Here is a 19,486-nt window from a genome sequence, read left to right as displayed (position 1 = left end):
GATAATGAAGCTTTAAAATCACCAAGGAGGCGTGAAAGAAGCTTCAGGGCAGTTCATATAATTTAAAAGGTGCATAATACCTGAAAGTAGTTCTGCCAGGACTAATGTGAATATATGGGATATTATTATTATTGGATTGTGTATTGTAAGGAAGATGTAAGAAAGCCTTAACAGTAGAAAAATACTACTACTAATTAATGTGCAAATGATGACAGGATTCAAAGTTCCCTTTATAATAACACTGCTTATTTAATCACTATAATATCATTTTCAAATAAATCCAGTTAATCTTGAGGATGTAATCTCAAGTAAATATAATTAATCTCTAATAAAATCAGTAATCTTAAAGATTATTATTAATCTAAACAAATGATTCTACAATTTAACAAGCTGTCTTTTAATAAACACAGTTTTTCTCCAATACAGTCTGCCGCTGTGCAATAAAGGCTCTCTGGTCGTTTCCCACCACAATTGTGTCATCTTTAATAAAACATAATTCCCACTGAAACTATGTTCTTATCCAAGACATTCTTAACTTTATTTTGTTAGCTCTGCTAAAATCAAACTAGGACTGCTTTTGGTTTTGTGGTATTTCCCATTATAATGAGCTGTATGTAGAAGGATCCTGGTAGTAACGCAGTTTCTAGGCTGTTGACGTGATGATTCAGCACCAGAGCTGTGCCTGTGTCAGTTTAAAAGGGTTTGCAGTGCTTGAAAACATATTGTGTTACAAACTAAAGACAGCGGTTGTGAGTGTAACTGAACCATCTGTTAATAAGGAAAGAAAACACAGTGTGATGGCTGTAAGGGTGTAATTCCCACTGGGGATAGGGCAGACGCGTCCTCTGCCAACTTCTATTTCTGTCCCTCTCACTTTCACAGTTTGAGGTCAGTTTTCTTACCAGCGTCTCTCTGAACGTCTCTTGCTGTCCAGCCACTAAAATGTAGAGAAGATCTGAGTAGAGAAAAATGTTGATAAACTCACCTGAGTGCCTTCACTTTTTACTTTGCTGATGGATTCCAACATTGAAATGGTGGGTGTGGCTTTAAAATGTTGATAACTTTTTTAAAGTTAGTAAGTACTTAAGTAACTGCAAAATAATCAATTTAAATGGACTTGTACGGTGCCTTTCTGGTCTACTGACCACTCAAAGCGTCTTACAATACAGGTCTTATTCACCCATACTGATGCCATGCAAGGTGCCAACTGCTCATTAAAAACACAAACTTTTGCAGTAATTTGTGGTTCAGTATCTTGGCCAAGGACACTTTGACATGCAGAGTGGAAGTACCAGGGATTGAACCACCTACCTGTTCTACCTCCTGAGCCACAGACACCTGTGCTCTATATAACTCATTTTTTAATGTTTAGCTAGCTTTGTAGCTAGCTTCATTGTGGAGAGACCCTCCAGACAGTTAAACCACTTGGCCTCTGGAAAAGGGCTACACAGCAACCTCCCAAATGTAAATTTATCAACTACCAATAAAGCCATTTAACTTTTGCTACTGTAGACGTTGTGACTTACTTCAAAGTGACTTCCCTGTTACCTTTTATCAATGATTCATATATTATATAGGCCTATATTTTGCTAAGGAGCATACCTGTTTCCTAATCTGCTCATTGTTGTTTTAATTTGTTCTTTGCTGCTAAGGCAAACTCAACACTTCCTACTGTCATGGAAACATTATGGGACAGGTGTTTCACATTAAAAGCCATGGGAGGATGTCAACCAGGAATCTTGTCTTTTCTTGATAGACATCTGCAGTAGGGTGACCAGACGTTCCCGTTTTCCAGGGAGGTTTTGGTGGCCTGCCCTCGTCTGGAGCGAAAATATCCCTGTTTTTAACTGTGTGTTAATCATAGACTGTATAAGGTGTTAACAGAACTGAAATCAGATTTTACGTGGCCAGAAAGACTGCCAGCAGAGACAGGTGTCGTGCTGAGAATTGATTGCAGTCCGGGGTAACAGGCGCAGCATGTTAAAGCAGTATAGCCCAGTCTCTTTACGTCTACAGCTGCTTTTATCCGGATCAAACAGACATAACGTGCAAATAAACATCACTTAATGTCTGTAATGTCTTATAGCAAAGGTATGTCTTTGTGAAACTTTAACGTTTCTTTTGACGGAATAATCACAGTCGTGGCCAAATAAGTGTTTGCAGTTTATAGCGTAACCAGGCATGACATTTAGCCTACGTGATCATAGGCAATAATAGAAGCCTGTTGTTGCCGATGGAATATGTGTTTGGTAGGCCTATGTCTAATATCATTGTTTATATTTGGAAAACGAAATGAAGCCTATAATTAACATGACTTTTTGCTTAGTTAATTATAAAATAAAGGCAAGACCTCTTTTGCAATAATCGTTAAGCCTCTACATCATTTAATTTGCTGTGTACCAACCAATCCAGTCCTTTTTACTTGTTGAAATACCTTTAAATGGCCAATACAACTCATGTATTGCAGTATTCCACTCACCAGAAAGTGACTTATTGACTGAAAGGTAGATTCTGCCTCAAAATGACTTGTTTTCATTCAGAAGAGTTAAATTTGACAGATTATAAAACCGAAATTGTCCCCCTTTTTTTATTTCATATATAATAATGTTATATTTTTTAATGACTGACCACCAAACCAAAAATGTTCCCAGTTTTCATTTCAGAAATCTGGCAACCTTAATCTGCAGTATGCTTTTTTAGTGTATTATTTTCATTCCTAGTTGACCAGTCCCACACCATAACCTGTTAAAGGGCCAGCTCACCCAAATCGCAAAAATATTTTCTCACTTACCTCTTGTAAACTTGTTTCAGTTTCCTCTTTATTTTTTGTGTAAGTGTACTGATTCTTTAAAGCCCTAATCACAGTGGACACTCATGGAACCAGCATGACCTTGGATTATTGGGTTTAATGTATCATATTGATGAGTAGCAATGCAATTTCCATAACCAACTAAGGCTGATTTGTTGTTTTTACAGGCTAGTTTTCATCCACTGACCACCATTTTCACCTGAGATCTAAGGAGCTAGAAAAATAGCGTGATGATTTGAAAATAATTTGTATGTGCCTGTGCTCAGCTGTTTGTATGCCTAAAAATAGCATGTGTTCCAGTGCGGCCTCAGCTCGATTTTTCCTACATCTGGATGTGGTGTAGATACCTGATTAAAAATCTCCCCTACATAGCAAAATAATAAATAAATATTGAAGTAGAAACAAAATCATGAATACAATGTTGAGCATGTTGTGTTCACACATCTCGATAGACTTTCCTTTTAAAAGTTCATCCTGATAATATGTCTTCACATCCTGCTGCAGACCATACACTTTGTATTACCATCAATGAAAAGGTCATCTTGTGTACAGTAACCTCCAGCAATTCAATTTAGTTCCATTAGTAGCTTCATAAGTGGCCTCTGGTCCCCCACTATAACTGCTTTAACAATCCAATTAACCGTTCGCTAAAACCTTCCCCCCATCATTTATTGCTTACCAACTGTAGCCACGCTTTGGATTTTTAGCATGATAAAGCTCTATTAAGGGATCAGCATCTAAAGAGTAGAGCATGTGTTTTTTTATTTTTAGACTTTCCAAAACCAAAAATAACACAAAATTGTTGTGTGTTTGTTGTAGTTCAATCTGCTAATGTTAGCATGCCATCCAGCTTACTACCTACAGTAGTAGCCATTGGCCACCTAAATTATTTTGTGGGGTTACAGGATACGTTAGTAGAAGCACCGTTAAGGACTGGGATAACCACTGCGTGGAAGCCAGAATACTACAGAATTTAAGCTAACATTAGCGACTCTGCCTTTCTTTTAATTTGGATTTGAGCAACTTTACGTCCAGCAACTGCGGCCAAAGCTATACCGCCCCCGGTTTCAAAAGGAACCTGCGACAACGTCTAACAGTTGGATGAGAGACTAGTACACCCCCTCAAAAGTTATTTCTCACTGTTTGTCATCATGCCTCTTTGCCACCCGTCTATACCAGCGCCAAGGTATCGAATATAATGAGCCCGAAGAAAAACTAAAACAATAATATAATAGCTGATAATATAAAGATGTAAACTATAGCAACTTTATTTCAATACTTTCCTACATCCTTTGTGAGTTAACTACAACATGAGTAAAAATTAAAACTATTGTGGATTATATTTGCTTTTATTGTTCCTTTATTGTCCGAACCATCATAACAAATGTGCTCTAAACCAGCCTGTATAATTATGTTTCTATTCACATTCATATTCATATATTTGAGCCAAAAAAACCCAGATGTTACATGAATGACAGGTTTATGCACAAAGCAGATACAGTACATTGTTCTTCCTCAGGCCGTCTGAAACAAGATGAAACAGACAAATGTTATCCAGTGCTTTGTGGCCTCATCCAGTACATTCCTGCTATATTGTGAACACTTGGGTAGATGGAGCTGTGCGTTTCCATGGAAACCAGCGCTGCTCAAGCTCCTGATATTCCCCTGTGAACGAAGAGCAGAATGGCTTCAACACGTCCATTTGTTCCAGTGGTAAAAAAACACTGATGGTGGCTTAGGCAATGTGCATAGTAAAGGAAATCTGCCCACAGCACGGCAGAAAAAAACTCTGTACGCGACAGCCAACGTCAGAGAGATCACATAACAATTCTGTACTTAGGCGCTGGATTTAACAAGCATAACATGAACAGAACAGCACCGTAAAGGGTCCGTACAGTGGTTTAAATCACACTGGGACCGTACCAAAGACTTCGGCGTTCCGTACATTAGTCTGTGGTTCTGTCACATTGAGTTAACCTTTTGGGGAAAACTCAAAATGCTGTTTCTTTATCTGTTATACAGCAGCTGGTTTATAGAAACTAATCACTAAGAAATCAAGTGAAACTTTTTGTGTGTGAATTTACTGTTATAATTAACTGAATGTTAAAAAGGCTGGATCGGCTGAGTGACAGTTTAGGACCCGAACGGAAGACAACAGAGAGTAGAGTACAGATTGTGTTATTTAATAAAGCACTCACAAGTATTTCAGGCTTACAGGTAGCCAGGGCAAAAGTCCAAACATAGGCATAGATCAAAAGGTAGCTATATAAATCATTGTATACGTATGTGCGTGGTCAAAAAAATGTCTGTGCTTCTGAGTAGCATCTGAGAAATGCCAAGAGCACTAAACTGGCTCTTACGATCTCCTTTCATCCTTTCCAAGGATATTGAACAAATATTCACATTTGGTCCCAGTTGACAATGTCGATGACTGTTGTTCAGCTCACAGAGGTTAAATACCTGGGATTCCCTGCCAGTCAGTCAGAACTGAAGAAACCCCTCAAATGAGAGGTCTGCTGCCCTTTAACACTCTTTGGATAACTTTGAACTGAATGACTGAGAATCTTCACAGATTATAAAAATACACTGTTAAAAGTAAAATTCCTGCATTCATGATTTTCAAAAGAACAGAAGTATTAGCAGCAAAATATACCTGAATTATCAAAAGTAAAAATATTCATAGGGAGCACAATGTTGTATCATTGGATTATTATTATGATTTATGCATTAAGGTACATTTTAGATTCTTAAAGCGAGATATATTTATGAGTTGGTTACATGTTTTGTTTGTAAAATCTTAACCTTCAAAGTAAGTACAACTGTCAGATAAATGTAGTGCACTAAAAAGTACAATATTTCCCTCTGAAATGTAGTGGAAGTATAAAGAGGATTAAAACCTCACAACTGCTCTAAAAATCAAAACACAAAACACCAGGTTCCCTGCACTTGCAGGGAACCTACTACTACTAATAACTACCATGTCTCTTCTCTTACAGGCTTGAATCCACCTAGAAGGTGGCATAGATCAAAAAGTAGCTACATAAATCCAACCACTAAGAAAGTCCAATAGAACACCATCTAAACAGGAAGAAACACAGAGCACAACCGAGACACTCAACATGAAACAATAAGGACTGAACAAAACTCTATACTATATGGCTGCAGTACCGGAGTCTGCATTTTCAGTACCCCCACAGTCCTTGGACCGCATTTCTAGGACCCAACTTTCAACACAAAGGATGTTAACCCTGTCTGTTAGCACCTCAGCCTTAGGTGTAGGGTTAACCAGTCAATATGCATATTCAATCAATGACTTAGGTTTAGGCACACACCACTGTGATGGTTAGGGTAAGGGGGTTTGGAGGGCTGTGCGGACTTGAAAATGCAGCCTCTGGTACTGCGGCTACATACTACTCACAAAACTGGGCAGGTTAAATACAGGGGCAAAAGAACCGGTAAAAGAAATTAGGGAAAATCAGACCAAACTGGAAATAAAGCTAGACCAAGTCACATGAAACTGAACACTACAAAACACAGGAAGTAAAGCACACAACAACAAATCAGGACAAATCTAGGAAAATAAAACAGAAAACACAGAACAAGAGAGCACAGACAAAACAGCACATATCCACTGACAAAAATACAGAGGCAGGGAGTGAAAAAACATAAGGAATGAATCTCACAAAGTAAAACCAAAAACAAGGAGCAAATGCAATACAACAAAATAAAACCTAATCAACAATGCAGAGCATGGGAGTGATAAATAACCAAAAACATGCAGAAAAGGACATGAACTAGAATACCATGGGAAAATCCCAACACTAATCCCAAAAATCACGACAGTTCAGAAGTAGCCATAATCACATTAAAATTTAACCGCAACACAGAAAACAAATTGAAAAGGTGAATTGCATTTTCGTGTTGTCCAACAGACCTGCCAATCTAATGTAATCTATTAAGACAAACTTAACGTAATGTGAAGGGCTTCCTGTCATGGCTGCCATCACCTCATGTCATAGACGATAAACTGCACCCATGCTGTCATTCGACAACTGAGTGTTTTTCATTTTGAGATTGACAGTGGATTTGTATTTCAAACAAGAAAACATTCCCTCGCACCTCCTCATTCAAGCTAACATCAGTGCTTTGATTTGCCTGAGGGTGCTGAGGAATTCCCAAGCATCACAACCTTAATTCAGGGTTACACACTCTGTCTAAACTTTATGTGACGAAGTGTAGCTTGCTTTTGGTAGTGTGGGTGGTGACATACTTTCCCTCTTACCATAGCTGCACAGGTTTTAGTACTACTGGTGAGTCTGCATGCTGTTCTCAACTCAAGTGCTAGTGGTTCTAGAAACAATAGCAAGAGTAGGAGGTCTATTGTTTATGATATTATATGCATGCATGCTTTGTTTGTGTAGCTGCCACTCAATCTGAGAGTATGTCCACATTAAGTCGGTTACATTCGTAAACACATCTTTGTTTCTCTGTTTCAGTCCTCCATCCAGGATTAAACTGCATTGTTTTCCCCTGAAAATGGAGCTTTACCAAAACAGCATCCACAGGGTGTGAATCTTAAAACGCTGGCTTGGTGTTTCAGTGTGTACAGGGTAAAAGGAGCTTTTCCAAAACGTAAGTTTCCAAGTGAGAGTTGGGCACCGTGGTGCTAAAGTTAAGAAAACAATCTTTAGTCCCCTATAACCTTGTCTGTGCATTACCAATATAGCCGAATAGACAATAGTTGTCATTACCCTGGATTTATGTTGATTTTGTCAAACAATAAAATAAGTATTTATCAAAACAGCACAGCAGAGTGGGAATGGCTGCTGGTCAATGTTTATGGGTTGCAATTGACCCCTCGCTAAGCCACGCTCTCCGTAGTTACTGTTGGTAAGTCCAACAAAATGTCGGACCGGACGGACTTTTATCACGCCGCTGCCACTGTTTATTAATGCACTCCCTGGAGAAATATTGTCTAACATTTGAAAAAAAGAAGCAGACAGTTTTGCAGTTGCTTTGTGCATTTGAAGGTTGTATTCAGGCCATCAAACTGGCTCAAACTGACTCATCTTAGAGCGAGACCTATACTGTGCTGGGATTGGCCATCCTGGTGTTCGGGCGTGGCTTAGCAAAGGGTCGATTATTCAGTTGTCTGACAACAGAAACAGAAAAATATGAGGTGGGGCTGTGGCAGCAAAGTTAAGACATCTCTATCTTTTTCTGTCATCAGACATTATGAATTTCACAGCTCATCACACAGCACATCTGTTGTCATTGTCGTTGTCCTGTATAGATGTTTCTTTTGTCAGATGACAAAGGTGTGGTCAATTTTGCAGTTTTGTTGTTTGCCTGCTGAAAGGAGGATGAAGTAAAAGAGATTTGGTCGTTTTTATGTTGTTTTACTGTCGGCACTGTCAACCTGAAAACACTAACCATTTTCACTCAATAACAGGGTTTTTAAAGTTTGATGATTTATTGTAGACGTGGTAGGGAACACATATTACAGTGTGTGCTGTATTTAATTTTATTTCTTTGTTCAGCTTCATTCGGGAATAAATCTTCCAGAAAACTGCCCTAACTGGAAACTCTGTTGTGAGATATTTTAAGTAAAAGTAGCAACTCTTATCCAAGAGACTTCTTCAGTTCTAACTGGCAGAGAGTCCCAGCTATTTAACCTCTGTGGGGTCGTTATCAAGGTGATTGATGCCGCTTGGTTTGTTAGTCCTGACCTTTATCGTCTTTATGGTCAGTACAGTCACCTTAGTGTGTGTGTGAATAACTGTTGCTGGCATTGTTACATGAGACCAAATGTGTTTGTTCAATATCCTGGGAAGCAATGAAAGGATAGCATTGTAGGTGGGGGATAAGAGGTGTTGCAGACCTCCTCCCCTGTTGAGAGATGGTCTCTATTGTGGTGTATAGGGCTGTTTCCCTGTTGTTCAGGGGAAACTAAACACCTAGAATGCTCTCTGAACGCTCTCCAAACTTTAAGGTCCTGAGGCGCTGTCCCCAGTTATTGAGTAACTTACACACTTTTTACCTTATTGATTAATGAAAATCCAAGTCCTCTTAGTAATTAAAACCATTGGTTTCATTTATTTTAATCCATTTCCATTGTTTTCCAGACAATCTTCATTGTACATGTGTGGCTGTGTACTCTTATGGTGTGCACACGTATGTGCGTGGTCAAAAAAATGTCTGTGCTTCCGGGTAGCATCTTAGAAATGCCAAGAGCGCTAAACTGGCTCTTACGATCTCCTTTCATCCTTTCCAAGGATATTGAACAAATATTCACATTTGGTCCCAGTTGACAATGTCGACGACTGTTGTTCAGCATGGCCTCATAGAGGTTAAATACCTGTGATTCCCTGCCAGTCAGTCAGAACTGAAGAAGCCCCTCAGATGAGAGGTCTGCTGCCCTTTAACACTCTTTGGATAACTATGACCTGAATCACTGAGAATCTTCACAGATTATAAAAATACACTGTTACAAGTAAAATTCCTGCATTCATGATTTTCAAAAGAACAGAAGTATTAGCAGCAAAATATACCTGAATTATCAAAAGTAAAAATATTCATAGGGAGCACAATGTTGTATCATTGGATTATTATTATGATTTATGCATTAAGGTACATTTTAGATTCTTTAAGCGAGATATATTTATGAGTTGGTCACATGTTTTGTTTGTAAAATCTTAATCTTCAAAGTAAGTACAACTGTCAGATAAATGTAGTGCTACCATGTCTCGTCTCTTACAGGCTTGAATCCACCTAGAAACCCCATGGAGCAGGATGTGGAGAGCCCGGCCATCATCAGACAGCCCAAGTTGCCAAAGCAGGCCCGTGAGGACCTGCCTAAAAAGCTGGCAGAGATGGACAGCACAAAGAAGGTCCAGCGATATGTCCAGAAAGACGGGAAGTGCAACGTCCATCACGGGAATGTTCGTGAGACGTACCGCTATCTGACGGACATTTTCACCACGCTGGTAGATCTCAAATGGAGGTTCAACCTCTTCATCTTCGTGTTGGTGTACACAGTGACGTGGCTCTTCTTTGGCTTCATGTGGTGGCTGATTGCTTACCTTCGGGGTGATCTGGACCACTTAGCAGACAACCAGTGGACTCCATGTGTCAATAACCTCAATGGGTTTGTATCAGCCTTTCTGTTCTCCATTGAGACAGAGACCACCATTGGTTACGGATACAGAGTCATCACAGACAAATGTCCTGAGGGGATACTTCTGCTTTTAATTCAGTCGGTGCTGGGATCTATCGTGAATGCCTTCATGGTGGGTTGCATGTTTGTTAAGATCTCACAGCCTAAGAAGCGAGCTGAGACACTAGTGTTTTCTACCAATGCGGTCATCTCAATGAGAGACGGACGGCTGTGCCTGATGTTCAGAGTCGGAGACCTCCGAAACTCGCACATCGTAGAGGCGTCAATCAGGGCCAAGCTTATCAAGTCAAAGCAGACCAAGGAAGGGGAGTTCATCCCTTTGAATCAGACGGACATAAATGTGGGTTACAACACGGGAGACGACAGGCTCTTCCTAGTTTCGCCACTCATCATCTGCCATGAGATAAATCAGAGCAGCCCCTTCTGGGAGATCTCACAAGCCCACCTGGCCAAGGAAGATCTGGAGATTGTTGTGATTCTGGAGGGGATGGTGGAGGCCACAGGTGAGTTGTATGAGATGTTTTCTTGCCACAATTAGATGTTGCATTTGTGGTGTTATTATGCAAAGATTACAATAACGTCTGCAATATGTTGTTATTCAATGGATTTAGCAATGTTGCATAGTAGCTTTAATCCCACATGAACCCTTATACAATGTTTTAGAAAACACTTAATTGTATTTCATCACCTCTGATTTGCAGAAGTCTCCTCATTTTCAGTAAGCACAGACCTTCTTCATCATTACAATGCAGGTCAATAAGTAAATTGTCTTTATTCATTTGATGCAATATAACAAACAATACAATTACATATTTCAGGCTCAAGGGATGGCAATGTTGCGCTGTGTCAGTTGGTCCAGACTGAAATATCTCAGCAACTATTTTATGGATTGCCATGACATTTTGTACAGACATTTATTGCCCCAAGAGGATGAATCCTACTTACTCTGGTGATCATCTGACTTTTCCGGTATTGCCAGTCCCATTTAGCACAGCTCATACGTGAATTTAATGTATTGCTTTTCTATCTTATCATTTCTCCCCCTAACTTACATCCATTGCAGGTATAGTTTTTATGACAGAAGTTCCAATCCTAACCTTCACACTATACATGGTTTTCTGTGATAAGAGTTCATTCTACCATTGCTGATGTCATAACAAAATGACCATTTTACTTTGAGATAAATCTCAAGTTCTGTGGGACAATACATCTCTATCTAACAGGCCACTTAGCGGTTGATGTATAAATGTGCATCCATATGAAACAACAATGTATTCTTACAGATGCTGTGGGAAATGGTCACCTGTGAAACTATTGTATGTGTTAGAAAAATACATTGATGTCCATCACATGTCAACTCTAATATAAATAGGGACTGTAGATAAAGACAGATGTGAAGGCTGAGTGTTGCATAGTAGTGTTGATAATGGTGAGAGGATCTGCATGGCACAGCTCCACAGCCGGGGAGCAGGATGACCAAAACATCTGGATTGCAACAGGAGCCAAGTGTGAACAGTACAATATCCCTAAGTGTAAACTGTACAATATCTCACCCCGTTTACCCAATACTCCCTCTCATCCTGATATTTAGATCAGATGGTGTTGAGATGCCTGAAATCTATTCGAAACTCGTGGGCAATCGTTTTTCTCACTATCAGCCATAATAAAATGAACCAATTACATAATGCCTGAGTGGCGTGTTTTGAAGCAGCTGCTTGAGGCCCACAGAGGACTTCCTGCAGACAGCTGAGCCAAAGAGCACACTGATAAATATCAAAACACAAGTAAATGGCGTTGGGAAGTGATTAAAACCCACTGCCCCCTGAGACACAGGGAGGGAGTCGTGTTTTCTGTGAGTGTCTTGGCTACAGTTAAGCTAACTGTGTTCAGATCACATAGACTGAATAAAACAAATGTGCACTGATAATCATCATATCAGTCATGTTCAAAACGTTCAAGCTGTTTTCAGCTATATCTTCCCACTTTTTAAAATTGGTGGAACAAGTTGGAAACAGATGATGCATCACAATGTTGGGGAAGCGCTTAGGAAGGTAGGAGCGACCCTTGACCCTGGTTGACATAAGCCCATTAAAGGATAGGTTCACAACTTTTCAAATCTACCTTAATGCAATAATTGACATGCCATATGGGCAGTGAAAGTGTTAATGGTCGTTCCCTGTATCCATCCTGGCCTTGAAGAGAACCTCCAAAAGTCAGGTGCCCATATGTGCGTACATTGAAACAGGTTTGCTTACTGTAATCATTCCTCCTGCTTGTAGTGGCCATGAAGAGATCCCTTCCCTAAAATATAAAATGTGGTATAACATTCATATGAAATTAGTGAAGGGGACCTTCCAGCATTACAGTTTTTATAATATCAAATTCCCAATTTGTGTTTTCAAGGACTCTTTCTTTGCTGAGCCGCAGCAGAGAAATATTAAAGATATAAAAACACACTGACTTTATCAATCAAGAATATTTCTTCCAAAGTTACAGAAAGTTGAAGCCTCATATTAGGACTGTGGATTTTGAACCCACATCACTTGCATTGGAAGCAGGAAAGGTACACTTCAAAGACAGTATTTCATTACCATCCTACAGTATCCACAACACTACAGTCGCACTAGCAGCTCTGTGAGGCTGTAGATACAGCGATTTCCTAGAGCTAAATGCTAACGTCAGCATGCTAACAAGCTCACAAGTAAAGCTCTGGACTGTTTTCTAAATCCTGCTGTTTTCTGACCATCACCTCCTGCTCCTGCAGTGTGTGTGTTCAAGACCGCCCACTAAAAACAGACTAAAACTGAGAAACACAGTCATGTAAGAGGAGTTGTTTAATGTCCGTTCTGTTTGTGTGGTGTTTATTTTTAATAAACCAGGGGTTATTCAAGATAGTGTGATCATTGAACAACACATAAAGGAACAAATTTCTAAAAATTTTCATCCTGCAAAAATCCCACAGTTTATTTTTGACCGCCTATTCTCACCCACAGCAAAGTTTAAACCCCGCACTCCATGTGTCCACAGGATCCCAATGCAGTCCTCTAGTCACAATGACAATATGTAGATGATTAGCGCTTACGATCTTTAATGTTACAGTATTCATATCGTAGTTTGTCGTTTTAACCATCTTAGTTTGTTGTCTTAGCATGCTAACATTTGCAAATCAGCACTAAACACAGAATACAGCTGAGGCCGATGGGAATGTCATTAGTTTTGCTCGTATTTAATCATAACCAAAGTACTGAATAAACTGAAATTTTGGCTTGATGATGACATTAGATGAAAAGTAAGAGGATCGCTTTTACAGTTACTACAATTCATCCTGAGGGCAACATAAAATGTCTGAGAATTTCATGGCAATCCATGAGACGAGATACAAAGATACTGTGTGAAGTGAGAGGGACAGGTGCATGCTACAGGTGTTTGAAAAACCACAGGAGGTTAGTTAGGAGGCAATTTAAAAACCCTTCAAGCTGCAATTTGCATCAAAATTCCCACTTCTTCTCTGGGTCATAGCTCTGAAATCTGAACAGACTTGATGATATCATTCTTTCTGATGCCCATCGCAAACAAACTTCAATCACAAAAGGCCCTTCTTTAACTGCAGAAGTTACAGTAATCTAGTGATAGATGTCTGTACATCCGTGGGTACATTACAAACAGGGACTGCTAATAGCTAATTCAGCAAATTCAATGGTGCCAATTTGCCAACAATTTATTAAATAGAGGTCAAAAGAATGGGGCTCAAATAATAGAAGCATACTTCACTGAATCCATGTCAACACTATATATATATTTACTTATTATACTTATTCCTGTTTACATTATATGAATACAGAGAACATCACAAAAAAAAATTCCACTCAAACCATTGTGTTTGGGGTTAAGCGGAAGTCTGAGAGACAGCTATCCCCAATCCAAGCTATGGATAGATATAAGATGACACGTGTTTTTGATAATTTGATTAAAGTTACCCAAAGAAAGTCTATCCACCACAACTTTTTATCCTTGATGTTGTATTGTGTCTCTAGGCATGACTTGCCAGGCGAGGAGTTCATACATCGGCAACGAGATCAAGTGGGGCTACCGCTTCACACCAGTCCTGACACTGGAGGATGGCTTCTATGAGGTGGACTACAACAGCTTCCACGATATCTATGAAACTAACACTCCCGCCTGCAGTGCCAAAGAGCTTGCTGATATGACCAGCCGCACCCGCTTACCCCTTACCTGGTCTCTGGCAAGTAAACTGAGCCAGCAGGGGCTGCCAGAATCTGAGCAAGAGGGTCAGGAGACCAAGACCAGCCTGGATAACGAGGGGAAGAGCCAGCAGACTGAGAGGAACGGGGACATTGCCAACATAGAGAGTGAGTCCAAAGTGTGATGGAGGATGGAAAGACAGCAAGTTTAGGGTCCATATGAGATTATTGTGTACTGTACGTCTCACCAAACAAGCTTTCGGAGCACAGGTGAGAATTTGAGGTACTAAACGAGGACAAATGAGCACAGTAGACCAAGTATCCTTTCACCAAGAACTGCTTTTTCTCAGTGATTCACAGTTACCCCAAAAACAACACACCTAGACATGTGGCCCACCGCTGAACTGAAAACCCTCTGCGGCAAGTGCATGTTTCAAATATAGTGTGATGTCCTCCTGATGAGATTCCTATTATTTTTTCTATTAAGATATTCCTAGGGGCATTTGCATAAGTATTTTTGTATATACTATAAAATGTTTTGAATTCCTTGTTTTGGTCCGGTGTGAATATTCGACAGATGTTTGATACTAATACCTTTAGGTTAGTTCTGTATATAATCTCTGCCTTACTGTATGTATAAAGCTTTCATTACTTGTTTTTCATAAATATATTTGCATGTATAAACATTATCTACAGTTAATTTATCTTGTATTGTGTATATACTGTATTATGATAATGTTATAAGAAACACACACATCTCAATGGATGCAAACACTAGTTGAAACCAATGACAAATACTTCCCCACATGATAAATGTTTGTTAAAGGTAATACTACACGTCTACAGTACAATTCCTTGAGAAGCCATGACTTGCTGTTTACAGCTGAGTGACTTCAGACAACGGCCCTTTAAAAACTGCTTTCGTCACTTTTGCACATTGAAGGCTTCTGTTGCTATTTCAGTCTCCAGAAATCCCTCACATGTCACCTAACAGTATCAAAAATAAATAAACAGTAAATTGCACAGTATGTACTTGTTGAGGATTTTTTTCTGTCTACATGAAGATTTTTCATGGGGTGGTAGAAGTACTTTGGTTACAATTAAAAGTCCTCACTCAAAATCCTACCTTGATGTATTATCAGCAAAATGTACTTAAAGTATCAAAAGTAAAAGTATCTGTTCTGCAGTAAAAGACATCATTTTATGTATGTACATTATTAGATAATATTGATGTGTTAATATTGATGCCTTTATGTGTAAGCATTATTTTTCTGTTGTAGCTGGTAGGTGTTAGTTTTTAAAAAACTTTTTTATAAACAGTTAGTTTAACCAACCTAGGGTCCGGGCCCCTCCACATTGTCACAAGACAAATCTGAGGGCTCATAATATGAATATGCTCAAAAACATCTGAAACACGACAAGGAGGCACAACTAACCAAAGCCAAAAATGCTGGCTGGTTAAATCTTTGATAATGTATTTTTTTTAAGCCTATTATAAATTTTAAAGTGCCAAATCGTAATCTGAAACATAGTGGAGTAGCTTTAAAGTACTTTAAAGTAAAGAGTACTTTAAACGAAAATACTAAAATAATAAAGAAAATAATTAAGCATAAGAACCTTAAAATTGCACTTAAGTACATTCCTTGAGTAAAGTTAAGTTTATTTTTGAGGGAAAAGGAAACTTTCCCAGTGAAAACAGCAGTCTTTCCTTTGTCATTCCCAACTTGACCACCAGGTGGGGCTAAAATAAGGTGTTGGTGTTTTCGCATCTTACACAGAGTGGGCTGAATTAGTGTAAAATTTAAACACTGATGGTGACATAACTGGGAGAGCAGGGATGTGAACAAATACAAATACATTTATCAGATATTAACAGATACAAAAAGCATTTAAATTTTTTTGCAGTTAAATTCATACAAATAGGCTGATAGCTAAAAACAATAGGGACTAAAGTCTAATACTAAAATCTGGTGCTGGGAACAACTTAACAGAGGAAACTGAGAAGTGAGAAAAGCTGAAGTTTGGAAATGTCTCAAATGTGCAAAATGGCCAAAAATGAAAATACTTTTACAACTTAAAATTTTCACTCTGTTCTATAACCACTATTAATTTCCATTACCTATTACACAGGTATTATTTAGGCTTGCTTTTGTACATGTTGTTGTTGTTAGACTTATATAAAGTTGTATTTTAGTGAGTTACTAAATGTAAAATTTCATATACAGTATGTAAAAGAAGGATAAATGGAAGATGGAAACAATTTAACACAGAAAATTAAGCAATCTAGACAATTTAACACCCCTCATTTTGCATTTCTTCAGTGACAGTTTGCAGGTTAATTAACTACAACGTTATGGTGAGAGAGGCTGACTGCTGTGCAAAGCTCCAACTTTTTGGAAATCAATAAGGTATGTGAATATTCTTATTCCAGCATTGTGCAGGTGAATAGTAGAATCCTATTCTTCAGTCGTCAGTTTAAACTTTGGGCTTTGATTCAGTCAAATCTTCTCTGAATAAAGAAGAAGTTCATGAGAGGAGCAAGGTAAGAGTTCCAAGGCTACCAGATGAGATGCTCCTGCATTTGTTATTTACTTGTTATTTTACCTTGTAATGTCATAATCTGACCCACTGCTGTAGGTCTGGAGCTGGGACCCCCTGTCAAACAAATGAACGAGACAGAAGAAGAGCACCTATCTACGCTGCTACTCTCTGGGTTGAAACAGCTATCAGAGAAACAATATAAATGAAACATTTCTCCAGTTAACTCACCAGCACCTCCCAACAGCTAGTGTAAAAAAAAGACAGCATTTATTTACATTTCATTAAACTTGTTTTCTTTATTTCACCCAAATGAAAATACCAGTAGTTATCTTTTATATAATTTTCCAACAATTAGCATCCACCATTAGTAAGACACTCACTTTTAACTGGCATTGATTTAGCCCAGTTTTAAACCTGTTTCCGACAAAATAATACCAGAAAACAGAAAAAATATATAAAAAATAAATTATTTCATGACAATTTGAAAGATTTGGCATTAAACAGTATTTAAAATATGAAAGCACTCAATTTCAGTTAAAGTCAGTTTCAGAAATCTATTTAATGGGAGATTTTGGAGGCTTTTTATTTCCCATTTCAGAATATATTTACCAGACATTATATATTTTGCTTGTTGTCAACAAATTCCATGGATACTTTGACTCCCCTATCCTGTCTGTGGCATTCAACCCAACCATCCATTAGTTCCTGAAGACCGACATTTTTAAAAACAGGTCACAAATCTACATTTGCTGACAACAAGAAAAGTACAGAATGTCACCGCCTTAAAGTAACTTTTGATTAACTACTGTGCAACTGCAATAAAAAAAAAAGTGCTGTCTGCAGCCATAGCACCATGCTAGTCATGAGTCCAATCACATCAATAAACATCTCATTATATGAGAGTTGATCATGGTTTTAACTTGCTCTACTCGTGGAGTGCACTGGTCTTTCAGATAACTTCATTCTAGATTTTAAAAAATGTGTTATTTAATTTACAGGATTTTTTTATTTTAGCTTAGTCTAGATTAGTAAAACCGCACATGCCAAACAGGGCTCTGATTCTCTCTTCGGGAGAGTAAATACGGTAATTTACAGTAATCAAACAGGCTTTTATACTTTATGTCCACTTGTCCCTTTTTCTAGTCATTGAATTTAAAGTGCTGTCATTTAATTTGGTAATAGTAAAAAGATTCTCAAGTCGTGAATCAACACAAAAACAAAATCAGTAGTCGGGCAGCAGTGTTTCAACAGGCAATCAAACAACAACACCTTGTTTTTCCACCCAATATTATACAGTACATCACAAAATGACAAAATAAATGAATATTTAAAATACGTTATTATAAGTATTCTTGTTCCAGAGTGGTTCTGTGTTTTCTATAAATTTGTTACAGCTGGATTTCAGTTCATCAAACAGATAAACAGCTCAGCACATGATATTAAACACAGCGAGAAATGGGATTATATTGCAATATTAACAAGAAACCTCAAAAAGAAACACAGGCACATCACGAACATACAGAAGTTTATACTTGCTGTAAAACCTGTTTTTTCTTTGAACGGTATCAGACAAACCAGAACCTGTGGTTACTAAAGCTTATGATACACGGAGCAACTTTAAGAGCAATCGTGCTGGGCAACGTTGCCATCAGTGGTAATTAGTAAAGATTACTACCGTAATCCCCTTCCCCCACCATTCCACCACCTGCCCCGCACCACCGCTATCCATTCAAAACATAGTCGGACTTGTCTATGAAGATTCTCAGTCATCCAGGTCATAGTTATCCAACGAAGGTTAAAGTCAAGGGCAACTGGACTTGGTTGAAGATACTGGAAGATGTTTCGTCCCTCATCCAAAGGACTTCTTCAGTTCTGACTGACTGGCAGTCAGAACTGTATCTTCAACCAAGTCCAGTAGCCCTTGACTTTAACCTTCGTTGGATAGTCGGACTTGCCTCCAGCAAGACTACCCAGCAACATTGCTCAAAAAGTTGCCACGTGTATCATCAGCTTAAAACATTGATAGTAACTGTGATAAGATTTATTATAGGGGATTTGAAAACCATAAAGGCCTGGTCACACCAGAAGCCTTGGTGGCTCCTCGAGTAAAATAAAAATACAAGAAAACCAGTAATAGGGAAGATAAAACTTCATCTCAAGTCATTTATAAAGACGTTTGTACCAACCATTAGCAATTCAATTGAATTTCCCCTAGAGGGATTAATATAGTTTGTCTACTCTAACGTTAGCAAGGTGTGGTGAAAAACAGAGTAAGGTCCAACTTAATGCTAATGTGCTGTGTTAAATGTGTTAGTAAGTAACCATACAGTAGTTATTCAAGTTTTCAGTTTTATTCCAGAGGGTATAATATATTAGAATCTGTTTAACGTGGTTTTTTAAGGCTAACATAAATGTTAGCTTCTCCAACAGGCTAACATCACCTGCACTTTAACGTCTAGTGAGTAGTATTTTTTTAGATAATTTAGCAAAGTATTTCTTTCACACACAACACACTACAAGAGAGATATATGCTATATAGAGACTATATATAAAGAATAGACTCTTCTCATCATAGTTGAACTACCGTTGCTGGTGAGTATGGCAGCTAACATGCTAGCAGGCCGGAAAGATGCTAATGTCAGTTTTCTCTGAACTGTGCCATATACTACCTCCTGCCAGTTTGTTCTCAGGATTGTTCATTGTGAGTTACCGGAAAGACAAACAGACAGGAAAAATAAGCTCTCAGTGGTAGCTAGC

At 38.5% G+C, this 19,486-nt stretch overlaps 1 protein-coding gene across 2 annotated transcripts in view; it reads left to right on the top strand.

Moving 5' to 3' along the window:
* kcnj6 (potassium inwardly rectifying channel subfamily J member 6) overlaps window positions 1-15,169 on the top strand; it is a 27,432-nt gene extending 12,263 nt beyond the window's left edge. Inside the window, exons 3-5 of one of the 2 annotated variants that reach the window (XM_046040220.1) lie at window positions 7,306-7,441; window positions 9,569-10,489; window positions 14,021-15,169. In XM_046040220.1, the coding sequence (XP_045896176.1) occupies window positions 9,592-10,489; window positions 14,021-14,373 (1,251 nt within the window). In that variant the 5' untranslated portion in view covers window positions 7,306-7,441; window positions 9,569-9,591 and the 3' untranslated portion in view covers window positions 14,374-15,169. The remainder of the gene's footprint in view (window positions 1-7,305; window positions 7,442-9,568; window positions 10,490-14,020) is intronic. The other variant, XM_046040219.1, reaches the window with a different exon arrangement.
* Window positions 15,170-19,486: the final 4,317 nt, after the last annotated feature.

Source organism: Micropterus dolomieu, linkage group LG23 (genome assembly GCF_021292245.1).
Source record: "Micropterus dolomieu isolate WLL.071019.BEF.003 ecotype Adirondacks linkage group LG23, ASM2129224v1, whole genome shotgun sequence".
NCBI classification, from domain to species: Eukaryota; Metazoa; Chordata; class Actinopteri; order Centrarchiformes; family Centrarchidae; genus Micropterus; species Micropterus dolomieu.
The sequence above is the reverse complement of the archived record's forward strand: the minus strand, read 5'-3'. Positions and strand labels throughout refer to the sequence as shown.